General features: G+C 31.5%; 3 protein-coding genes across 6 annotated transcripts; 2 read left to right on the top strand and 1 right to left on the bottom strand.

The window, feature by feature from the left end:
• Positions 1 to 451: 451 nt before the first annotated feature.
• On the top strand, positions 452 to 3,854 carry LOC126660179 (uncharacterized). The gene is made up of 3 exons (XM_050353526.2): positions 452 to 635; positions 839 to 2,356; positions 2,582 to 3,854. The coding sequence occupies exons 2-3, from the start codon at positions 851 to 853 to the stop codon at positions 3,680 to 3,682; spliced, it is 2,607 nt and encodes an 868-aa protein (XP_050209483.1). The 5' UTR covers positions 452 to 635; positions 839 to 850; the 3' UTR covers positions 3,683 to 3,854.
• A 1,484-nt stretch (positions 3,855 to 5,338) lies between these two features.
• LOC126660180 (uncharacterized) lies at positions 5,339 to 7,373 on the top strand. Its single transcript, XM_050353528.2, has 2 exons — positions 5,339 to 5,704; positions 5,909 to 7,373. Exon 2 carries the CDS (start codon positions 5,921 to 5,923, stop codon positions 7,202 to 7,204), a length of 1,284 nt encoding a protein of 427 aa, XP_050209485.1. The 5' UTR covers positions 5,339 to 5,704; positions 5,909 to 5,920; the 3' UTR covers positions 7,205 to 7,373.
• A 1,030-nt stretch (positions 7,374 to 8,403) lies between these two features.
• LOC126661391 (synaptotagmin-3) lies at positions 8,404 to 13,388 on the bottom strand. Of its 4 annotated transcripts, none has more exons than XM_050355236.2 (13): positions 13,261 to 13,388; positions 13,037 to 13,164; positions 11,993 to 12,091; positions 11,794 to 11,844; positions 11,588 to 11,711; positions 11,019 to 11,137; positions 10,817 to 10,918; positions 10,652 to 10,726; positions 10,450 to 10,526; positions 9,585 to 9,834; positions 9,015 to 9,365; positions 8,731 to 8,859; positions 8,404 to 8,653 (listed from the first exon to the last, which is right to left on the bottom strand). In XM_050355236.2, exons 2-13 carry the CDS (start codon positions 13,160 to 13,162, stop codon positions 8,525 to 8,527), a joined length of 1,632 nt encoding a protein of 543 aa, XP_050211193.1. In that variant the 5' UTR covers positions 13,163 to 13,164; positions 13,261 to 13,388; the 3' UTR covers positions 8,404 to 8,524. The 4 variants fall into 4 exon arrangements, with proteins under 4 accessions (XP_050211193.1, XP_050211191.1, XP_050211192.1 ...); XM_050355234.2 differs by having other exon boundaries at positions 13,265 to 13,388; XM_050355235.2 differs by lacking the exon at positions 13,261 to 13,388 and having other exon boundaries at positions 13,037 to 13,251.
• Positions 13,389 to 17,832: the final 4,444 nt, after the last annotated feature.

The following is a 17,832-nucleotide window of genomic DNA, read 5'->3' as shown; positions in this document are numbered from 1 at the left end:
GTAAATTTAGGCATAATTCACGTAAATTAAGACATATTTCACATAAATTATGATACTTTTCTCGTAATTTTTAAATTTTCCTATTTAGTTACCCGAAGTTTAAGAGGTTATTATAGAACGCTTTTGATTTTTAACAATGGTTAAAATGAGTTTATTTCGTAATATTTCCGTCAGTTCTTATGTTTTATTTGAGAGTTTGAGTTTTTTTAGTGAAAAATCAACTTCACGCAAATTTAGGCATAATCCACGTAAATTTAGACATGGTTCACATAAATTTAAACACTTTTCACGTAATTTTTAAAATTTCTTATTTAAATTTAGGAATATATATAAAATTTGTATGAAAAATGAGTGACTAAATTATATATTAATATCTACTCAACCTATTAAACAGGTCAACAAGTTGTTTTAAAAAAAAATCAGCCACATATAAAAAAAGTTTTGGTTAAAAAATAAAGTTTGTAAAAACAAAGTAACTCTGGCAAAAGCCGCGGGATAGGATTAGTAAGAGATTAATATGGTTATTCCCTTTGATTCAGCAACTGGCTTACGGGTCTTTCGGATTAGCCAGTACATATAGAACTGACAAAAATTAAAACTGACGATAATCGATTGTTGAATCATCAAAATCCCAGGTACCCGTTTTTTTAATATTTGTTTTAATCGATTGTTGTTTTCGTTTTGTTAAATGGATTGAATTTGATAATTAAGATCCTTTTTTTAGGTCTGAATTAGGGTTTCTGTGTGTTAGTTTTTAGGTTTTGATTGGTTATATGATTGATTTTTGTATTTGTTGATGATTTGAATGGAATAGCTGTTTTGTTGTTTCTTAATTTAGGGTTTTGGATTTATGGAAACGGAAAATGGGGTTGAGAGGATTGGTAGGCCAGAATTGGGAGAGAAAACCGCTGTTGAAAATCGGGTAGTCGGGGATAATATGAATAAGGTAGATGATATTGTTGAGAGATTGAAAGATGTTGATGACGAGGCGATTGATTCACAAGAGAAATTGCAGAAACAGGGGGCTAATATTCATGATTCAGTTTCAAAACTGCATGTGAATTTGGTTAATGAATCGGACAATTTTGATATTGGTATTCCTACTGTTGGTGCTGAGGAGGTGGGTGGAGTAGTTGCCGAAGAAGAGGTGAACAATTTGGTGGATGAGGGAGGAACTGTCAAGGAAGTGAATGGACAAAAGGAGGTTGATGGTGATGAAGGAATCGAGATTTTGAAGGATGCAGTCGAGCTCAATTCTGGGCATCGAGCTGAATTCACCTCCGACTCCGAGGGTGAAGGTTTCTCTGAGAATCCGTCGGAGAGTGATTCAGAAGATGAGGATATTGATCGTCCGTGTCTATTTGATACGTATATGGTGGATCATTTGTTGCATTGTGAAGGGGAGGCTATGCCAAGAAGTATGTGTAAGCTAGCCGTAATTGAGCTTGTCTATGATCTAAAGAAGTGCATGCTTCGCGAATTGGCTAAGAATCCGTCAAAGATTGGTAATGGAAAGGAGAAGTATAAGAAACGTTTTGAAGATCTGGATGCCGGCGTTGAGCGTTTGCATGCCCTTTGGAGGGCCGAGGTTGAAGATGTTACTAAGAATCGCCAGAAGAAATTTGAAGACATTCAGTGTGTACAAACCGAAAATCTGGAGGTTGATGATATGCGAGTTCTTGATAATGCAAATGGGGTGGATGAGAGTGAAGAAGAACAAGAGAATTCTAAAAGCTTGGATGAAGATGATAGCAATGGAGATGCGAAGAAAGCGTCAGTTCTATTGGATTCTATTCATCAAGGTGAATCCCAGGAGCTTATTTCTAGTTCAGCTGCTGTACATTCTGTGGAAAAGATAGATCTGCCACAAATTCTGAACTCACAATCAGAAACAATTGTGAACCACAGTAATGAGGAGCCTGTGACTCATGAAGCTATCATTACATTAGAGGATAACAAGGTTGCTAAAGCAGAGAATGACAAGGTTTCTGAACCACTACATGCTGATCAATTGGTTAATGGTGTTGGCAAGGACCATATTGTCATTGGCGAGCACAAGAAGGAAGCAGAAGAAGTCAATAAAGAGAAACACAATCAAGGAAATGGTGAAAGGATAATTTCACCTTCAGTAAAGCTTGTTTCTTCCTCTGAAATGTCCACTGGTCCCGCTCCATCACCTGTTCGTCCAGCTGGCCTTGGGGGTGCCGCCCCACTTCTGGAACCTGCACCTCGACCAGTGCAGCAGCAACATCGTGTTAATGAAGCTATGTCTAATGTGCATTCTCAGCAGATTGATGAGCCTGAGACTGATGAGTATGACGAGACTAGTGAAAAACTTAAGATATCAAAATCCCAGGTAACCGTTTTTTTAATTATCACATTTGTATATTATGCTTACATGAAATTCTCATTAACTATCTATATCAAAGATCCGACTTTTGTTAAATGGATTGAATTTGATAATTGAGATCCATTTTTTTAGGTCTGAATTAGGGTTTCTGGGTTTTAGTTTTTAGGGTTAGATTTTTGTATATGTTGATGATTTGAATCGAATCGCTGTTTTTGTTGTTTTTTAATTTAGGGTTTTGGTGCGAACGGATTTATGGATACGGAAAGTGGGGTTGAGACGATTGGTAGGCCAGAATTGGGAGTGAAAACCGCTGTTGAAAATCAGGTAGTCGGGGATAATATGAATAAGGTAGATGATATTGTTGAGAGATTGAAAGATGTTGAAGACGAGGCGATTGATTCACAAGAGAATCTGCAGAAACAGGGGGCTAATATTCATGATTCAGTTTCAAAACTGCATGTGAATTTGGTTAATGAATCGGACAATTTTGATATTGCTATTCCTACTGTTGGTGCTGAGAAGGTGGGTGGAGTAGTTGACGAAGAAGAGGTGAACAGTTTGGTGGATGAGGGAGGAACTGGCAAGGAAGTGAATGGACAAAAGGAAGTTGATGGTGATGAAGGAATCGAGATTTTGAAGGATGCAGTCGAGCTCAATTCTGGGCATCGAGCTGAATTCACCTCCGACTCCGAGGGTGAAGGTTTCTCTGAGAATCCGTCGGAGAGTGATTCAGAAGATGAGGATATTGATCGTCCGTGTCTATTTGATACTTATATGGTGGATCATTTGTTGCATTGTGAAGGGGAGGTTCTGCCAAAAAGTTTGTGTAAGCTAGCCGTAATTGAGCTTGTCTATGATATAAAGAAGTGCATGCTTCGAGAATTGGCTAAGAATCCGTCAAAGTTTGGTAATGGAAAGGAGAAGTATAAGAAACGTTTTGAAGATCTGGATGCCGGCGTTGAGCGTTTGCATGCCCTTTGGAGGGCCGAGGTTGAAGATGTTACTAAGAATCGCCAGAAGAAATTTGAAGACATTCAGTGTGCACAAACCGAAAATCTGGAGGTTGATGATATGCGAGTTCTTGATAATGCAAATGGGGTGGATGAGAGTGAAGAAGAACAAGAGAATTCTAAAAGCTTGGATGAAGATGATAGCAATGGAGATGCGAAGAAAGCGTCAGTTCTATTGGATTCTATTCATCAAGGTGAATCCGAGGAGCTTATTTCTAGTTCGGCTGATGTACATTCTGAGGAAAGGATAGATCTGCCACAGATTCTGAACTCACAATCAGAAACAATTGTGAACCACAGTAATGAGGAGCCTGTGACTTAGAGGATAACAAGGTTGCTAAAGCAGAGGATGACAAGATTGCTAAAGCAGAGGATGACAAGGCTTCTGAACCACTACATGCTGATCAATTGGTTAATGGTGTTGGCAAGGGCTAAAAATATTTTATTTTTCAACATTGATTTAATATTTTTTTATCCACAACCACTTTTACTTATTTTCTTTTTAGAAAAATGTACACATTTAATTGCCACGTAGGTACTATTAAATTGATTATGAAACTTGAATAAATTAAAAAAAATTAACAAAATTTCTGAAAAATTTACATGTTCTTAAAGCTTGGATAAATTTTAAAAATAAAAAAAAGTCACTTTTTAATACCATAAACAAAATAAAAAAATTGCTATTACTATTTACCCCTTAACTTGCATCAAAATATTAGAAAAGTTCAAAAGCTGAAAAATATGACCATTTTACCATGAATTTTTACAAGGCCTAATTACTTAAAAATCACTCATCTTATAACTTTTTTTCATTTATACCATGACTTAGGAAAATTTTCAATTGTACCATATTTTCGATTTTTATGTTTCATTTATACCCCAAAAGTGAAAATTTTGATAATTTAAGTAATTTAAAAATGAAAATATTAAAAACAAGATACATAAAAGATTAACATTAACGTTTTATTAGAATATAGGTTAAAAATGAAGGACTAATATAAACTTTTTTCCAAAAGAAAATAGGTCAATTCAACTCATTAGAGTAAAATATGGTATAATTGAAATTTTTCTTAGATCATGGTAAAATGAAAAAAAGTTATAATGTGGGTGGTTTTTAAGTAATTAGGCCTTTATATAAATTAGGTCAAAAAAACCACTCTCCCCTCTTACCCCTAGAGAGTGAGGCACACTTTACGGTAATAGTGGTTTTTTTTTATCAAAGTGGCATTTGACAGTAAAAAGGTTTAAAATAGTTTAAAATATTTTTTTATTTTTTTATTTCAACACATAATAATAAAAAAAAATTAAATTCTTTTAATTTTAAAACTATATATACATATATATATATATAGATATACATATATATATCAAATTAATATTAACTAAAAATATAAAGGACTTTTTTCGTAAGGAATTAACTAAAAAATGAAAAATAATTTAACCCAACCACTATTTTCCGACCCTTCAAGCCACCATATTTTCCGGTAACCATTTTTTCAGCGCAACCAATTAACACTAATTAAAACCCGAAAAAAAAATTTCGTTTGGGTTCAATCTGCTCGTCTGACTGAAATATATTAGTTTAAATATATCATGACTGAAATTTGAAAATATTTATACATATTGATTTTTGAAATAAATCATGACATTTTTATTGGAGATCCGGTGTATTTATTAAATTTTATTTGCTGTGCACTTTTACTGAAAATACAGGTAGTAAGAAATTGCGTAAGCAATAATAGTATAAGTTTTCTCAGGGGAAGTCTTTGATTGATTGTTACGTAAATTGATAAGAATCCGGGTCGATTTGTTTTTTTTTTTATATATATAATTTGGGAAGTGGGGAGCGCTTTTGGGAGGAAAGTATATCCAGGTCGAGTTGTTCACATTGATCGATCCGCAATGTAGAGATGTTTTACCCGTAAATCACGCTTCTATTCGTATAAAGAAAAAAAGAATTGTGAACAACATTTGTATAGCCCAGTAGCTATAACTTTCGAAACAATGGAAGTATGTTCAACTTTATAATCAGAAAATAGAATGTTACTTGTATCTATCAACAACTCTTCCTCTTTATAAATTTTGAAAAAATTATACAATTTAATTGTGATATAGGCACAATTAAATAAATTTTAAAAATTTAGATAGATTTTTAACAGAATTAGCTAAATTTAGATATATTTATAATTTTAAAAAACTAGTAAGAGATTAATACGGTTATCCCCTTCGATTTAGCAACTGGCTTACGGCTCTTTCGGATTAGCCAGTACATATAGAACTGACCAAATTTAAAACTGACGATCGTTGCTTCTCTCTCTCTAAAGCTGAATCATCAAAATCCCAGGTACCCGTTTTTTTAATATTTGTTTTAATCGATTGTTGTTTTCGTTTTGTTAAATGGATTGAATTTGATAATTAAGATCCTTTTTTTTAGGTCTGAATTAGGGTTTCTGCGTTTTGTTAAATGGTTTTGATTGGTTATATGATTGATTTTTGTATCTGTTGATGATTTGAATCGAATAGCTGTTTTTGTTGTTTCTTAATTTAGGGTTTTGGATTTATGGAAACGGAAAATGGGGTTGAGAGGATTGGTAGGCCAGAATTGGGAGAGAAAACGGCTGTTGAAAATCGGGTAGTCGGGGATAATATGAATAAGGTAGATGATATTGTTGAGAGATTGAAAGATGTTGAAGACGAGGCGATTGATTCACAAGAGAAACTGCAGATACAGGGGGCTAATATTCATGATTCAGTTTCAAAACTGCATGTGAATTTGGTTAATGAATTGGACAATTTTGATATTGCTATTCCTACTGTTGGTGCTGAGGAGGTGGGTGGAGTAGTTGCCGAAGAAGAGGTGAACAGTTTGGTGGATGAGGGAGGAACTGGCAAGGAATTGAATGGACAAAAGGAGGTTGATGGTGATGAAGGAATTGAGATTTTGAAGGATGCAGTCGAGCTCAATTCTGGGCATCAAGCTCAATTCACCTCCGAGACTCTGCAACTCGCAGTTGACACTTTGTGTGATGTTCTTGATGCTGGATTTAATGGAATGCTAAAGAAAAAAAAATATCTCATCGCCACAATTGAGATTTTGCATGAGCTAAAACTGGAAACACCTGTTCTTGAAGCCGACTCTACTAGGGATAATATGTCTTGTGATGGAATGGACGAGGATATGCTAAGTACTGAACGTCTGGAAGCCGCAATTAAGATTTTGCTTCTTGTTCTTAAAGCTGAACAGACTAGGGAGACTATATCTGGTCATGGAATGAATGACTTGAAGGAGGATGTGCCAAATACTGAATATCTGATCGCCGCAATTGAGATTTTGCGTGAGCTGCAAAAGGGCAAGGGTGAAGGTTTTGATGCAGAAGATCAGGATGATCCGTTTCTATATGTTATCTATATGATGGATCATTTCTTTGATTATGAAGAGGGGGTTTTGCCAACAGATATATTTATGGCAGCCACACTTGAGTTTCTCTGTAGTGTAAAGAAGTGCAAGCTTCGAGGTTTTGCTAAGAATCCGTCAGAGATTGGTAATGGAAAGGAGGATAAGAAAGTTTTTGAAAATCTGGATGCCACAATTGAGGGGTTGCATGCCCTTTGGAGGGCCGAGGTTGAAGATGTTACTAAGAATGGGCGGAAGAAATTTGAAGACATTCAGTGTGTAAAAACCGAAGATGATAGCAATGGAGATGCAAAGAAAGCGCTAGTTCTATCGGATTCTATTCATCAAGGTGAATCCGAGGAGCTTATTTCTAGTTCAGCTGCCGAGGAAGTGATACAAATTCTGAACTCACAATCAGAAACAATTGTGAACAAAACAGCATTACATTAGAGGATAACAAGGCTGCTAAAGCAGAGGATGACAAGGTTTCTGAACCACTACATGCTGATCAATTGGTTAATGGTGTTGGCAAGGGCTAAAAATATTTTATTTTTCAACATTGATTTAATATTTTTTTTATCCAAAACCACCTATCATTTTAATCGACAACTTTTACTTATTTTCTTTTTAGAAAAATGTACACATTTAATTGCCACGTAGGTACTATTAAATTAATATTGAAAACTTGAACAGATATAAATAAATTAACAAAATTTCTGACAAATTTACAAGTTCTTAAAGGTTTGGATAAATTTTAAAAATTAAAAAAATCACTTTTTAATACCAAAAACAAAACTAAAAAAATTGTCATTACTATTATGTTTATTGATGAAAGGGATCATTTTACCCCTCAACTTGCATCAAAATATTAAAAAAGTTCAAAAGCTGAAAAACATGACCATTTTACCATGAATGTTTATAAATTAGGTCAAAAAAACCACTCTCCACTCTCACCCCTAGAGAGTGAGGCACACTTTCCGGTAATAGTGGTTTTTTTTATTAAAGTGGCATTTGATAGTAAAAAGGTTTAAAACAGTTTAAAATATTTTCTCATTTTTAATTTTAACACATAATAATTAAAAAAAAAAATCCTTTTAATTTTAAAACTGTATATATATTAAATTAATATTAACTAAAAATATAGAGGACTTTTTTTGTAAGGAATTAACTAAAAAATTAAAAAATGAAAAATAATTTAACCCAACCACTATTTTCCGACCACCCTTTTTTTCAAGCCACCATATTTTCCGGTAACCATTTTTTCCGCGCAACCAATTAACACTAATTAAAACCCGAAAAAAAATTTCGTCTGGGTTCAATTTGCTCGTCTGACTGAAATATATTAGTTTAAATATATCATGACTGAAATTTGAAAATATTTATACATATTGATTTTTGAAATAAATCATGACATTTTTCTTGGAGATCCGGTCTATTTATTCAATTTTATTTGTTGTGCACTTTTACTGAAAATACAGGTTAGAAATTGTGTAAGCAATAATAGTGTAAGTTTTCTCAGGGGAAGTCTTTGATTGATTGTTACGTAAATTGATAAGAATCCGAGTCGAGTTGTGCACATCGATCGATCCGCAATGTAGAGATGTTTTACCCGTAAATCACGCTTCTATTCGTATAAAGAAAAAAAAGAATTATGAACAACATTTGTATAACCCAGTAACTGTAGCTTTCGAAACAATGAAAGTATGTTCTGTTGTATATTCTTTTTAGCAACTTTAAAATCAGAAAGTAGAATGTTACTTGTATCTATTTTCAAACTGTATCCCACCGAATCTCAACGTGTATCACTCCGTGCTTCGAATCGATTAGATGGTATTTCTCATTGATGCGTCCATTATGCACAACATCGTTAAGGTTAATTTCGACATGCCCCAGAGATTCCTACATTTCAAAAGATGATCAATCAAGACAATTATAACATATTACATGTGGAAATAATGATAAAGTTTGCAGTATACCTTAGATCGAAAACTGAAGCGTGTCCGTTTGCTCACAACATCAATACGAATCTTATCATGTAAGGGAGGCTGATCAAGTGTAAACTGGAATTCCTCATTCCAACGCGGGTCGCGAGTTTTTCTAATCATCTGAATAAAGATAAAAAAAATTGATGAACAAATCGGGTGGTATAAGATAAGTACGTAGATCAGTTTTCGAACATATTCCGATGCATATGCATTTGAACTCGATTTGAAGTAAAATGCCAGCATTTAGTAAAGAAAAAAGAAAAATAATTATTCACCTTAGTTTTCTTCTTCTCTCCTCTGAAATGGACAAAAGCAAAAGGATTATTGTGATGCTCGCCTTCGACATCCTCAGCTCCTTGAACAATAACTGAAAGTAAACCCGCTCCGCTTAACTGCTCATCGGAGGACTTCTCGCTCCCACCATCCACTGGGTAGATGAACTTGGCACTGTCTTGTTTAAATGGCACAAAATTAAGTTCAACCATAATTTGCCCTCTTCGTTTCTTATCTTGAGGATCGGACAGATCTGTGTGTTTCAGCAAATCGAGAGTCAATTTCTTCGTTTCATAGGGTGTTAACACTTTTAGAGGAACCATTTGCATTCCTAATCTGTCATGTCCGCCAACCTTCAAAACAAATCAAAAAGTTCAAATTCTCATGGCACGTTACGCTGTAAAAGTTTCATATAATTCTATAAAAAAGTATAATCCATATGGAATCAATTTTCGAAACAGAATATTTTAGACACTGACATGTTAGATGCTGATTAACATATAGAAAATTTAAAAACATATAGAAAATTTAAAAACAGATTGATTAACATTTTCAATGTAAAGGGGAACAACCTTATCCCAATCAAAAACTTCGAGGTGCAGAACTTGAGACTGCGGATCCTTGACAATAATCTTGAAGTTCTCGTTCCACTCGGGATTTAAATTCTTCTTTTTGATTGTGGTTTTCTTTGCTGGCAGCTTCTCTCCAGTCAAGCTTAGTTTAACATATGGATCAGATGTTCCCAAAAGATCTGCCTTCAAGAGTTTCATTGCCCTCACGACCTTTGCATGCAGTATTCCCACAGGTTTCTTTATAGCCACACTGAAAAGAAAACAGAAAATATGACATGATAAAATTGTGTCACGTAGTCAAGTCTTTCTACATGAATGCATAAGAAAGGATTTGACATTACATTCATCAGGAGTTCGCCTATTTCAACGGAAAAAATCATTAGAAAATGGATAATAGAAGTGATTTAAGAATCGGCATAATGATATCCATTTCTTTCCAGAAACTTTCATTGAAAAAGGCGAATTTCATTTACAAGAACAAAACTATTTCAGAAAAAATCATTTAAAAATGGATTGTATAAGTAATTTGAGAATCTGCGTGACGATTACCATTTCCTTTCTGAAATTTCCGTTTAAAAAGACACTTCAGGAACAAAACAATTTCAGAACAAATTATAATCCTAGTATTCCAGGAACAGTAAATGAACCAATTCTATTAGCCAGGTGACTCTGCTACTATAATTGATATAACCCGCCATTTTCCAAAGACTCAAGTCTTTCCAACTTAAAAATCAACTTAACGACTTTAAAGAAAATCGAAGATACCCAAGAAACATAAAAGAAGAAAATACAAATCATAAATTATTCTAAAAAAATTAAGAACATAATGAAGCAAATCACCATCCATCATCTAATGTGAACTCACCTTGATGAGTCAAGGACAGGTATATCGAGAGAGCGGGGCCAGAGGTAGAGGCTAGCTACTTGTTTTTTAATGATCTCCTGCGAAGATATTAAATAATTGGTCGATCATTTAATCCATAGAGTATATGCAATTAGTTTATGCATTTCTGATCAACAAAACATAGCCTGATACTAGCGATATATAAGTATTACCAGCGCAGCACCTGAACAAGTCGGTAAAGGCCTGGTATAGACATTACATCCCCTCCCAAGATTTTTAGTCCAAAATCTACGTGTGGCTGTAGATAAATAAAGAATAAACATTTACCAAATTTATGCAGAAAAGTAAGAAAATTAAAAAAAAGTAAAAAAAGATAATGCTTGCTTACCCTCTCCATCAAAGACACTACAAGGTTCGCAAAACAAGGAAATGTAGGCACTAGAGGTTTTAGAGCTACCCGTGGTGCCGCAAATACTTGCAAATCAACTAACTAAAAAAAGAACAGTCAATATTTCGAGGTTCATGTATATTCTTAATATGAAGTAAAAACAATTTTGTTTGTCAAATATTGTGCCTCTATCTCTTATTACCTGAACTCTAATCGGTATAGACATTATTTTTAACATCAAAATTATATTAGGATTTCCGGCCCACTTAATTGCTGGTTCCATGAGCAAATCCTTCTCATTAGTCTGATAAACTTTAATACCTGAAAATTTCAACATATTCCAGATTGTAGGAGAATGACAAAAGCAAAAAAGAAAGAAACGCTATGGAACTGTATACATGGACAAGGACTGATGCATGTGGCCTGTAAATATAAGATACCACTACTGTGAGTGTGACAAAACTTGTAAGAATATTATCGATTCGCCTATATTTACATGTAAGTTTCAGCTCTCCAATTACTAACTTTATTCAATTTTCATCCTGAACATATAGGGGTAAAGAACAGAGTAAAAGATAATGATAGAGCTCAAACTTTTCACATAAGCCTATAAATTGTTGCTAATGCACATGATTCAAGCAACATGTACGAAGCCAATACGAATAGGGAAAAAAATAAAATATCCGCAATCCACAATAAGAAGAATAAATACAACCACACTGATATGCAAACTGTACAGTAATCTATTCGCGCAAACCATCAAATACTGACCATGAATTATAGGAGGCAGAGTTCCAAGAGATAGATGTTCAAACTCAATTGCTTGTATCTTATACTTGCCGATGTATTCTGCAAATATAGGTTCTGTAGTGCTTCTTATTGTAGCACATATTGCCTGCACGTTAAATAATTAATGAATGAATATTTCAAAAATTTATCAGCAAGTTTTAGGCATATTTAAGTGATCATAGTCACACCTTATCAAGATAAGGCCACATATCCAACAGAAACTTGTTTAACCAGTCTACCTGCATAATCAGGGAATAACAATTAAAGGGTGGCTACTTTTATATAGATGTAAGAAAATCGAACTAGCAAAAAACTGCTCAAATACAATAGCTGACATAACAAGCAGACAACAATTATAATATACAAGCAAAATTGCAGTTTGCTTACTCGTTCATAATCGGGGCATTTCACCCATAAGGGAATTTCAGACAGAATTTCTTCCAGCGAGCTCATGTCCATTTCATGGAGTGGTCTAATCACCGGATCCTGTATTAGACAATGCATATCAGTCCACTGTCGATACGCTTACTTTTACAAATAACTTATCTTTAGACATCCCTTGTCAATAAACATAATCTAACCGAATTCTTGTATAAAGTGGAAGACTTTTTAAGAGAAGATAACAATTCAGCAAACTAAAACCATTCGTAATGCCTCGAATATGCTGTTCAATTTCGAGTTTATGATCTTGAGTGACCAACTAGAATTTCCAGTTAAAGGAGATAAAATAATTCTTCAAAAGATCATCAAGTTTGAAATTGAAAAGCATTCGTTGATTAAGGCTCAAATTTTAAAAAATTCAAAAAGAATGCTCCATCACCAAAATCACTTTAAAGATCATGTGATGATGCAAAAGGTCTAAGACCATGTGAAACAACACATACAGTCCATTTAAAAGGTGATTAAGAATCTAATACTAATACAAAAAAATATTAAAAGTTAATAGTGATTAGATCATTAAAGCCGACCCACAATGCTTTTTTTATATATTTAAAGAGGGGGACCGGTTATGCTTATGGGAGGAAATGAACCCACGACTTAAGCAGAATACCGCCCTGTGCTTATTCCATTTGAGCTATAGCTCGTTGGTCAGACCCACAATGTTAGTAAGCATAATCCCTCACCTTTAAGTAGAGTCCTAATCAACAAGTTAAAGCCCCACACATTACAAAGCACACATCAAAATCAGTAGGCCACTATATTCAATAAAGAATAAATGCAAACACCAACTTAAAATGGCAATGCACCATTGAAATACCATTCAAAAGAATCACAAAACAGAACCCAAATCAAAAAAACCCAGTCTTAAACCTTACTTAGCAACATAATAACACCATAAAAACACACAAAAAAAGAGAAAAATAATCAAGAACATAGAAATTAGCAGAAAGAAAAACATGATCAAAGAACTGTAAGAACTGATACAATTACCTTAACATGATCACGATGATGATGGTGAGGACGAGAATAGATAAAGAAAAAGAAACCAAGAACAAGTCCAATCGGAAGTCCAAATCCAAAACCAAGAAAACCCAGCAAAGAACTCAACAAACCCATCTCTACAAAATCAAGAAAATCATCAAAGAAACAAGAAAAAAGAAGGGAACGTATCGAAAAATGTTTAAGAAACCGCCAAATTACAAGGCACCACGTACGTACAAGTTGGTGGATTTTTATAGTCAGTTTCACATATCAAAATCACAACCAGACTGTGTTCACCGGTGCAATATATATTGGGTGGATGCAAATTTCATGTGGGTTGGCATTAACAATGGTCCAACTTTTATTATTATTTTTTACAATTCTTATGAAATATGCTACAAATTTGTTTTTCTTTTGAATTTCGCTTTCAATTTCATTTTTTTTGGGTGCATGTACCTTTTGAAAATAGATTTCAAGTGGTTTAAAATCAAATTGAATGAATTTATTGAAATAAATTAATTTGTATTTTTTTATTAATGAGATGTCAAGTTTGAATTCAAGATTTGTTCTAAATTGATATGTTAATTTTTAGGGTTAATTTCTAAAAAAATCACGAACTTTACACGAAGTTTCATTTTAATCATGAACTTTAAAAGTTGTCATTTAAAGGCACGAACTTTCATTTTGTTTCAAATCTATCGCCAAAGTAAAATCCGATGTATTTTATCGAACAAAAAATTCCTAATCCTATATACTATAACTAAAAGATAATAAGACTTAATGTCGATTTATAATTTGGGTCTTTCATTAATGATTTATTGAAGAATTTAATCAACAAAAATACACTGAAATGATAGATTTGAAACAAAATGAAAGTTCGTGCTTTTAAATGGCAACTTTTAAAGGTCATGATTAAAATGAAACTTCGTGTAAAGTTCGTGATTTTTTTAGGAATTAACCCTAATTTTTATTTGGGATAATGTTTAAAAAAATCACGAACTTTACATGTTTTTTCATTTTAATCACATAGTTTAAATTTTGTCATTTTCATACACGAAATATCACTTTTTCCCAAATTCATACACGGTGCTGAGGTATTATGGCTCCATTGGTGTAATTCGCTGAGGTGGAGGTCATTTTACACCAATGAATGAGTGTCACCTCAGCGCCGTGTATGAATTTGGGAAAAAGTGATAGTTCGTGCATGAAAATGACAAAATTTAAACTGCGTGATTAAAATTAAAAAACGTGTAAAGTTCGTGATTTTTTTTGACATTAACCCTTTTTATTTTGTATTATTTTAAATAATAGATTAATGTTTATTTTTATGAATTGATTAATTAAATATATATCTCAAATATATTTTAGTTATACTAGTAATTGTTAACTAAATTAAACCAGTCGTATATTTACACAGTTGCATGAAATTACTATAATGTTTTAAATGTTTCTAAAAAATTTAATTTTAATATTCTTTATTTTAAAATAATATAATATAAATAAATTACAATTATTATTACATTTATTATTATTATTAATAGTTTTAATTTACATATAAAGTAATTTTAAATTAAATATTTTTAGTAATATACTAAAACTAAAAATAAAATAATGTTTTTATAAAAACTAGAACTTATTACTTTAAGTACATTTTAAATTTAGTTTACATTATAATTTAGGAATAATAATTGGCTTAAATGCACCAAAAATCACCAACTTTCGCGTGTTTTTATTATTTAACATAATCTTTTAATTTTGGTAAAAAAAGTACATGAACTTTTAAAATTTTACAATTAAAGACATCGAAACAATTTTAGATGTAAAACGGCACCGTTTTACATTAAAAACGACGTCGTTTTGGTTGTAAAATAGCACTATTTTTCAAAAGAAAACACACGTGGTCTTAATTATAAAAAAATTGGAAAGTTCATGTTAAATATGCCAAAATTAAAAGATTATGTTAAATATCAAAAACACGCGAAAGTTTTACGCCATAATAATTTGTATAATAGAAAAAGTCAAACAATGTTTAAAACAATAATTTTATAATAAAAAATAAAATTAAATAAATATTTTAAACAAATTAGTAAGAATGCTCAATATTTAAACATAATAATTTAAAAAAATAAAAAGTTTATATAAATCAAGAATTCAAGAGAATATAAAAAATTTCATAAAGTACACTATTTTGTATTTTATTTTCAACTTTATATATTTTAAATATATTTACATTTCGTGTCTTTTTTTTATAACAAAAATATATTTTTTCATTTTTTACTAATTTATGCTCTTTTTATATATTTTTTCGGAGATTGTTTTTGATGTTTTTTTAGTGTAACTAAGGTGTTTTTATAGTGTATTTATAATATTTTTTTAATATAATATAGTGTTTTTATAGTGCGTGTCTATATATAGTGTATCTATATTATTTTTATAGTGTTTTCTTTTATAATGTATACTAATGGATATCGAATCCTATCATAAGTACAGTGAAACCGAGTCGCAGGAGATCCATCCTCTAAGACGATATTGAGCTTTCGCCCAAAGAGATAATAGTCAGATAAAACCGGTAACTGAATCCATGAGATTCGCCTTGACCGAACGAATCACGAAAATAAGGCCGAATTCCTTGAAAACTCGGATAAAGTGCGTCGACATAGGGACTCTCCTAAACGACCAGATTGACGAAGAGTTTTCCTATTTGAATATAAAATCCAACTTAAAAAGATAAACTTATTCAAGAAAATATTCTTAATAAGATTTTCACCTGAATAGGGAACCATAATCCTATTTAAAGTCAAACACAACTAAATAGAAATCACTTTTCTATTCAAAGTTCACAAGGTATACATTCAACTGCTATATAAGAGATTGAGGTATGCCTAAACACACAACTATACATATATTCAAAACGCTGCTCAAAGCCTAAACTGACTTTAGTATCGGAGAGTTAATCGGACCACCATCGTCCGGTTAGCTTCTACCCTGTTTTGCAGTTTAATCCACCATATCAGCAGGCAGACTCCATCATATGCCGTAAAAACATTATAAATACACCAGAAAAACATAGATACACCAGAAAAACACCAAAATCAGATACACCAGAAATACACTATAATGTAAATACACCATAAAAACACTGTAAATACACCATAAATCAATTTATTTTTACAAAATCAGTAGTATCAAAATAAAACAACAAATCTATAAATAAGAGAAAGACAAATAATTATATGAACAATATAAAAATTTTATAAAAAAATAGATCTCAATAATCTCTTTACAAAAAATATAAATCATCACAAAAAATCTAAAAACGATATCGAGAAAACCATCAAAAGAAACGTGGTGACGAGAAAATTAATGAAAGAATCGCAACGATGAAAAATCCACTAAAAATGCGACAACGAGAAAACCACGACGAAAAAGTTCAGCGAAAGACACGCGACGACAAGATGAAAAAAGCGATGTGCTGCAGAAGTGGACAAACGAAAAAAATTTGAGAGATGTAGATGAACAGTAGAGAAGAAAAAATGAAAAGAGAATTTTAAAAGATATTCGGTTATTAAATTTTTTTCCATACTGAATTTATTCTTTTTTTGATTTTATAATAACTATAATTAAATAATTAACTTAATTTTATTAATAATATCTTTAAAAATAATAAGATAAAAATTTAAATAATATTATATTGATCAAATACAGTATTTTAATTTTATAGTTCAATCAAACTAAAAGATAGGTATTCCTACTAATTTGGAGACAATTTAGTTATTACTAAAAACTAAATTGGAAATAATTTAGCTACCTATTCTAATTAGGAATTTAATTACAATAGTGATTAATTAAATAACTAATTAGTTAATGACTATAAAACCTTTATTTAATAGTAAACTGAAAAGGATTATTCAGTAAATTTGTCTGTCCCCCCATCCGTACTTTTATATATAGTATAGATAGATAGGAACAAATACTAATGAGTTAAGTTTTAAATAGGGACAACACAAAAAAAAATTGAATAATAATATTTACTAGAAATAAAAAAATAAAAACAAAATTGAGATAAGAAAAATAACTCTATTGGGATGGAAATAGTTTATTTTTCCGGCTTAATTGTTTTAAATTCACAAACTTTAACTTGTTTTGCAATCTTAACATGAAATTTTAATTTTGACAATGTTGGACATCAATTTTCAAATTTTTACAATTTTAAACACCGGGTAATTTTCAATGTGTGCGTCTAAACAATATTTGTTCCATTGTCCACATCATTGTTCTTAACGGCAAATTGATCGATATTTCAAATTGCAAAAAATAATAGTAGTTTAGATGTTAAATTGCCAAAAAAATTAAAAATTTGTGTGAAAATTACAAAACATGTTAAAGTTAATGATTCTTAAAATAATTAAAGCTATATAAGCTTGTTTTCCATGTTAGGATATTATTAAAACGCTTCTTTTACCAAAAATAATTTTTAAATTTCAAAGGTTGTTTTAATTATATTTTTTATTTTAAACTTTATTATACATTACAATGCTAATTTAAATTTTATACCATCTTTTTATTCAAAATTTATTATGTATTTCAATATTATTTTTTAATTTATTACATATTTGTAATTTTTAAAAATATTTTAATTTGGTTATTTTTAACATTCCAAGTCAAAAAAATGTAACAAATTGAAAGGACATGGCATCTGACTTTTTTTTTTAATAAAAGAATAAAAAATGTATTAGTGGTACAAAAAAATAGTTAAGAAAAATTAAATTTTATTATAAATAATATTGTTAAAATACTTGGATTCA

The sequence above is a fragment of the Mercurialis annua genome, linkage group LG8 (genome assembly GCF_937616625.2).
Source record: "Mercurialis annua linkage group LG8, ddMerAnnu1.2, whole genome shotgun sequence".
Lineage (NCBI taxonomy): Eukaryota > Viridiplantae > Streptophyta > Magnoliopsida > Malpighiales > Euphorbiaceae > Mercurialis > Mercurialis annua.
The sequence above is the reverse complement of the archived record's forward strand: the minus strand, read 5'-3'. Positions and strand labels throughout refer to the sequence as shown.